We start from the raw sequence: 7,507 nt of genomic DNA on the forward strand, positions 1-7,507 counted from the left end.
CATGATTTGAACGCTACACAGACCTTGATTCAGGAGTGAAGCCAATTCATCTGCCAGTCTACTGATGCAAGAATTAAGTCAATAACTCAATGCAAATGGTACAATATAGGATTATTTTCTTTTTACCTCTCTGAACCAAGTTACCCCTGTTGACAGTAGTTAAGTGAAAGTCAGAATATAAGGGCCCATGCGCTAGTTGTATCAACACAGGCAAGGATGTAACGCATCCAGTCGCAATAAGGAAAAATATTATGGGGGACTGTTGTGACCAAAGCCTTGGCTACACATCTGAAGACAGAGTATGAGAAACCTTAGATGAAGAGGAGAGTATGCTAGATCATGAGCTGTTTGAATATCACCATAAACTCGTGATGTTTCCAATGCGTCAAAATCGACCAGTAATCACTGCCAGAGCCCTCTGTTAACAAACAGCGGGAACTTATTTGTGCACCTAATAATTTGGCAGATAAATGGGAAAGATAAGTTATTACAAAAAAATTCCTTTTCTAATTCAGCCATTTTCTCATAGCTTTAAAATGGAAAAATGCAAAATTTGCCACCCATCTTTCATGAACTAATGATGCAATTTAAGTTCCGTTTTATGAAAATACCCAGCAAGATCTGATTCCATGATGGAAATAATTGCTCATTATTCAGTGAGCCACTCGGCAAGTGTCAGTGTCATCATGAATTTATCAGTGAAAGGGGTATGCCCTTTGATATTTGAGCACATATAGCTTCATAGGTTGGCAACAGATCAAATAACAGAAAAATATGGGTATCTTTGTTTTTCTAACTGCATTGAAATCGACCATCATAAAAAATGGTGAACAAGCCCATAAAATAATACTTTCTACTGATATACACTTACGGTAGTGGATATTTTAACTCCTTGAGTGATACCAGTTGGCTCTGGCTGAGATAGACATCATCCTTTACATCACAACTCTAATTCACCTATTTGTGTGATTCAGATCTAAGTTTCATCGTTCCAAGATTTCAATGGGGCAAGAATGTCATTATATTTTTTCTCTACTCACTACAAAAGTTAAATGAATCACATTTCTGGCAATGCAAATGGACACTATACAATCATTCAGCACCAAAAGATACAAGTTCGATGGGGCAGACTAATTACAGCGAATTGAAAATTATGTATTTTTCATCACTAATCTCATTATTCAGTTTTCTATGAATGGAAAGAGACGAGAAAATTCCTCCCAAGTCCATTCCACTCACGCTGCAACAGTTGAAAAAATATTAACAAATAACTAAATGAACTCAGTGCCTTAATTAACAGATTTCCAATCACAGCAAGACCAACAAGAAGATTTTAAATGGCACAAACAAAGGAAGACATTTGCTTTGACTTTCATCATGAGAGGGCATCTTTACGCTTGTCACCTAATGTAGCATGATATAATAAGAAAATAAATGCTCTCCGTCATTATTTAAAAATATTTAATAAAATCATGATTTGGTTTTTTTTACACAATATCCATTCAGCAATAAAAATATATATCACTATGAATCAACAAGAAATGAGGATCTATCTACAAAAGCTGGTAACAACACATTATTTGTTCTGCTATTACCTGCAGACCTAAAATTAGTGCGGTTTTGGCTTGTGACCATCAACATAGAAGTTTCTTGTTGCTGCTGGCAGCTGTAATTCTATATTGTCCAGTTCCTTTGTTAGTATGATCTGGCAACCTAATGAAAATATGAATGCAAAATTTGTTATTTTGACAAAAAACATTGCCACCTTATCGACAAACACAATTTTTACACAAGGGATCATTAATTCAGACTCAAATATCACTTCATTAAGAGAATTCGTTAGATGGGAGGATAAACATAATTGGAAACCAAAAAGAAACATATGGTAAAAATGAGTGTGACGGAAGATGGCTTCAACAGGACCAGAGTGAAATAAAAAATCAAGCGCCTAAAATGTTCCATCATCACGCCTTTCTAGTTGCCAGTAAATTAAAAGCTAAAGGGCTAGGGATCGATTTGATAAGAATTGATTTAAGTATCCATAAAATTATGTCGTACGGACGAAATAAATCTGCGGAAATGAAATAAAGTCATGCTTTGTTATTAAGTATGGAGAAAAATAGTGTCACGAAATGTTAATCCTAGATGGCTGATGTCAGTGGGAACCACAATTACGAATGATGTCTAGGGTTGAAAACGCACCATTTATAAATTATATTAACTTTGAGCTCCGATTGGCCGCGAGTTAGCCCTGTAGCTGAATGCTCAGGACAACTCATGACTTTGGATGCTTTCCTGTCTAAGATTGCGATGTATCCTATACCTCATTTAAAAATAGTGGATTTTCGACCAATTCGACATCATTAGCCCTAGTAGTCCATTGTTTAATTTGCAATAACTTATTATATTTGATTTATATTTCAGTGAACATAAAACTATTTTGTCAACATTAACCATTTTAACCTCAACAATAAAAAATAGGCATATGGATATGTAATAAAAAGTTTTTCTTGTTTTTTATCCTAGTTGCTACTATTTATGACAATAACCTCTGCATTTCTCACCAGTACCACACACAGGAAGAAGAATTGCACTAAGAGGCTAAGTAATTTCAGTTCCCACTGGTTCATATCAGCTATCCAGGGTTAATTTTCCGTGACACAATTTTTCTCCACCCTAAATAATAACTAAATTTTTCCACAAAAATGCACTTAAATGACACTTCATGACCCGATTCAATACATTTTGCATTACCTTAAGGTGACTTTTCCTCAAAACATTTCCTTTTCATACAAATTTCAGTATTTCAATAAAACACTTTGAAATAAGGTCACCTGAAGAAAATATTCACATACATTGAAAAACATAGGTTGTAAAGTGAAATACAATTATTTATGGAAAATATCCAGAAACTCTCATTACACTAATATGTTAGAATTCCACCCGAATAAGCCTTGAACAACTCTCTATTTGCAATTGTCGTTAAGCATACCCATGCAAAATAGGGCCAGTAATATTAGAGCACCATTATATCTACATATATTTGAAAAAGTTTCAACTTCAACAGCTTACTTATTTACAATATGCAAAAAAGAAAATTTTTACACAGCGATAAAGTTCTATTGAGATCTGTTCTCTTGTCTGATGTTGCTGAAAACTAACCTAGGAATAGCCGTGTGAAAAAGAGTTGGTGATATCCTGGCACTAGTTTGCTAATTCAATATTAATTTGGAAAAATACAACATTTACAGCTTATTTAGCAACAAAGAAAAGTTTTACACTGGGATTAAGTTCTCTTGAGATATAGACTACCAAAGATAAATCAGTCATCATCCAACTCTGACCCTAGTAAGCACCTACTTCATTTGCCTCTAACAAGGGGAGACCACGAAAGTTGCTCCGCCTTTTTCGATGCCGTATTTTTTATGGCCTTCGGAATGGTGAACACATCCCTGAACTAGTAGTGGTTCCGTTGAATGGGCCTTAGTTTGGCTGTAATTAATTAATTTTCATGCGGTACTTTTCACAACCCGGATATAGTCCCATGATATCACTTACTTCTCAAGCGGGTCGGGTGGGGTAGTGGTTAGCGTTTACGGCTGCCACCCGGGGGACCAGAGTTCAAGGCTCCATGATGGCTTTTTATTTTCTTGCCTCCATTGTGATCATACGGTGACAACTTTTTTATTAACTTTAATTGCGACAAGCATAGACATGAGACTATTTTTTTACTACTAGACTACCACTACCCCACCCGACCCACTTGAGAATTAAGTGATATCATGGGACTATATCCGGGTTGTGAAAAGTACCGCATGAAAATTAATTAATTACAGCCAAACTAAGGCCCATTCAACGGAACCACTACTAGTTCAGGGATGTGTTCACCATTCCGAAGGCCATAAAAATACGGCATCGAAAAAGGCGGAGCAACTTTCGTGGTCTCCCCTTGTAAGTGGTAGTAAACAGATGGATTGATTTCATTTAGCAGTGTGGCATTTTTAGTGTACCCCCCAAAAATTTCTGGTACTACCCCCCCCCCCCCAGAAATTCCTCCGATCTTATCCGCAGAACTTCTCCCGCTAAGGACTTTTCGCGCTAAGGTTTTTCGCACAAAAGCCCTTCGACTCAAAGGCTCGGAGACTCTTGTCTACGAATGCTGTCCTACGACGCTGCCCTATGATGCTAGCCCTCCAATGCCAGCCCACCTGGAAAGCAAGACTAATATAGGTAGTATGGCGGAGGAATACTTACTACTTGGCAATCAAGGGGAAATGGGTGCTGAGGCATAAGTATGCAGTTTGGAGTGAGGAGTACTCCACTTGTCCTATCACAATTCTCTCTCCCTCCAACACCTCATCCCACTATGTCTCTCCCCTCCATTAATTCCAATGACTTGCCTCTACCAGCCATCACCCCACTTGGTTATGTCTCCAACCCAGAAGATTGAGGGGAAAAATTCCGGCCTGCACGCAGTTCCCCCCTCCAACCCCGGCTTGGATGACGGACGTTTTGCAGTGGTGCCAGTCAACAGGGGCGCCTACACGGCAGATTTGCAGCTGATTTGAACAATGCCCTATTACCCCTCCACTCCTTTGCAAAATCCCTCCCCTCCACCCTGACACGTTTCGGAGTACGCAAGCCCTCTTTTCTCGGGTGCTCGTGGTGGGCGGATGGCGTGGCTGACATGGGTGATTTCAGCAAAATTATACAGCTTGTACTTAGTTTTGGTAATGTTTCCAATGGGATCATTAGTTATCATTGTTGTTTTCTGTAATAATTCTGATTTTGAATACTTCTACTTCTAATAGATATTGATTGAAAATAACTCTTAAATTTTTTGACAATTGTTTCTTGAGTGCTGATTTCTTGTTTGTGGAGTCTTTCCCTGAACCAGCTTGTGACTGACAATTGGAGTTCCTTATGTCTGGAGCTTATGTGCACAATCTCCAAGATTTAACGACCCAACACCATAGCGGGAAAAGTAACCCTTCAAAAAATTTGCATTACCTATTTGATTTTGAAAAATTGAAAAAATTATAGCAAAAATATTTAAAAAAAACAAACAAACAAAAAAATACAGCTGATAGAGTGATGGCATACTTAAATCTTCTAATAGTTACAAAATAATTTGAAAATTTAAGTTTTAGGGCAGAAAGATGTGTGTTGGAAATGTCTATTTCAGATGAAAAGGTTATTTAAATCCCTAATTAGAAACATATTAGTAGTTCTGAGTAGAATTAGTGGCTCCTTAGCAAAGTAAAGAAACACTATGAAGTCTCTGCCCAATTTTCATGAGATGGAGACATAATTCAAGTTTTAGTTCATTGACGCAATCTGGAAGAGCTTTCATTGGAATTGAAAGTAATTGTTCACAGGAGTGTAGACAACATCGAAACTCCCACTTTCTTTGAGGGAGAAATTTGCTCCCAAACATTAAGCATAGCCAGAGCCCTATGCCTCCAACATTCAACATGCTATTTGGAAATTTGGTAATTAAGCAAAGCATTGCTTTTCCTTGCTTTCTTGGAAATACAAAATGCACGATTTCAGATATCAAATCATAAGTTCCACAGCTACATAATCAAACATTAAATTGGGAAATAATGGAAGATGTTTTTAGATGACAACTCAATACCACAACAGTATCGATCATTTCGCAATAAAATAAAGGAAACATTAGCTTTACCTAGTCTTGATTCTGGTCGTAGAAATGGAGCCAGATCGAGCAAATCGTCCTCTTTTTCATCAGCACAAGGAAGTCGCTCTAAATATTCACTCTTCACGTAAACATGGCATGTGGTACACGCCAACGATGCTTCACATGCCCCTGGAAATACAAATAAAATTATTCGCCAAACACTAAAACCTTCCATGGCGAGAGCATAGCCCAGAAGCCAGAATCAATGCAGACATTAGGATAAACCATCTATAAAAGCATTCCAAAAATACCTTCCATTTCAATTCCGTGTCTATGAGCCAAATATAACGCATTATCCCCAACTTTTCCTCGAACTTTAGTTCTTTTACCGTCTTTATCAATGTAAGTTACATGCACTCTGAAATTTAGAGAATTGAGATGCAATAAACATTAAATGCGCTTCACATTTACTGTTCATACTAGTACTCGAAAGTAAAGAAGCAGGAATTGACTTACACTTCATCTTCTGACTTGGGGTCTTGCCATTCGTAATCTCCATGCCTGAGCCCTGCCAATGAATGATCAAAATCCTATCATTGCCAGTTAACGTGATTCGATCTTATACGAAAGTCAAACACAAATGCTACACGAGAACAATCTCTCGGAGCAGTTGACTTACATTTGCCGGTGGTGATTCCTCTCTCAGCTACAACTAAACTTCTGTGCTTCCAATCGTATTGACGTCGTAAATACTGCACACAGCATAATTTCAAACTAGAGATTACATAATCAACATTGCGCCATAATAAAGGCGTTCCAAGCATCATAGATAACGAGCGGTCAAATAAAGTCAACCAGCCCCAAACTTTCGACACAAAGAACTTGCTTTTTAACTTCGCTTTGCAAGTTAGTACTGGATTTTGAACTACAACTCCATCCGATAGCAACAGAATTCCCTACACAACAACATAAACCTTAAAATATAATGTAATAATCACAACATCAGCGGGTCTGAACGGAGCAAATCTGGAGGGCAAAGAATATATTACTTTTCGGATGTCGCCCAATGTTTTCATACAATTCTCGCGAAAACCTCCTCATCGCAGATTCGGCTAAGCGTGAGTACGTAGTTCTTATTTCCTACGCAAGAGGACGACAGCTTCTGGGAAGGAAAACCGTGACTAGCACCACCACTGGGTATTCTGTGTACCTCTTAAAGCCGTCTTGAGAAAAGTTTGAACCAGTTTGAACTCCATAATAGCACGTTCAAGAACATGTTCTACGTTATATCTGTTGCAATTCCGTGAGAATTTTAATCGATCGCCAAAAGTGGCCGCATAGTAGCGCTAATAGGCTAACGGTATCTCGTTCAATGTGTTTTTCGCCATTAACTTCGCGGAGCGGAAGCGGTCCCGCGAACTCCGTCTTAAATCGGTTTTAGAGTTTTTACTGAACTATTAATTTGTAGTCGAAAACAAGTCATCTCGGTAGGAATTTAATTACATTATTATCTATATAGATGAATGTATGAAAAGTTTACGGTGTAACTGGTGTGGAAAATAGAAAAAAGGACAGAAAATCTTGGAAGAATGAGGGAATTTCCATTTGAGTGCCACCTTGTCCTGTAGAATCTTGATTTAATATACAAATCCGTTCTGGGGGACCGATAGTAAGGCGAATGCCGTCAAATAATTCATCGGCATTATATCCATGCAAGAAATCAGTTTAAATAGTATCAGTGAATGCCTAAACATGCAGGAACATTAAATATTTTTTGAATCATCTTACTACTTCACTGGGCGCAGTTATCAGTGTTGAAGAACTTTCATCGAATTAGTTGACATTTGTTTAGGTGGTTACATTAGA

At 37.8% G+C, this 7,507-nt stretch overlaps 1 protein-coding gene across 1 annotated transcript; it reads right to left on the reverse strand.

Moving 5' to 3' along the window:
- Positions 1 to 1,447: 1,447 nt before the first annotated feature.
- Positions 1,448 to 6,782, reverse strand: LOC124169450 (adrenodoxin-like protein 1, mitochondrial). The gene is made up of 5 exons (XM_046548063.1): positions 6,321 to 6,782; positions 6,158 to 6,209; positions 5,953 to 6,059; positions 5,690 to 5,830; positions 1,448 to 1,713 (listed from the first exon to the last, which is right to left on the reverse strand). The coding sequence occupies exons 1-5, from the start codon at positions 6,466 to 6,468 to the stop codon at positions 1,610 to 1,612; spliced, it is 552 nt and encodes a 183-aa protein (XP_046404019.1). The 5' UTR covers positions 6,469 to 6,782; the 3' UTR covers positions 1,448 to 1,609.
- Between the last annotated feature and the right edge of the window lie 725 nt (positions 6,783 to 7,507).

Source organism: Ischnura elegans, chromosome 12, assembly GCF_921293095.1.
Source record: "Ischnura elegans chromosome 12, ioIscEleg1.1, whole genome shotgun sequence".
Classification (NCBI taxonomy): Eukaryota; Metazoa; Arthropoda; class Insecta; order Odonata; family Coenagrionidae; genus Ischnura; species Ischnura elegans.

What these genes read in the sequence shown, in the direction of transcription:
- LOC124169450 (XM_046548063.1), bottom strand. Translation starts at nt 6,468, where the DNA reads ATGATGCTTGGAACGCCTTTATTATGGCGCAATGTTGATTATGTAATC. An exon ending in CCCAAGTCAGAAGATGAAGT is followed by an intron (nt 6,060 to 6,157) that starts GTAAGTCAATTC and finishes TCTAAATTTCAG; the next exon opens with AGTGCATGTAACTTACATTG. An exon ending in ACGACCAGAATCAAGACTAG is followed by an intron (nt 1,714 to 5,689) that starts GTAAAGCTAATG and finishes TATTTTCATTAG; the next exon opens with GTTGCCAGATCATACTAACA.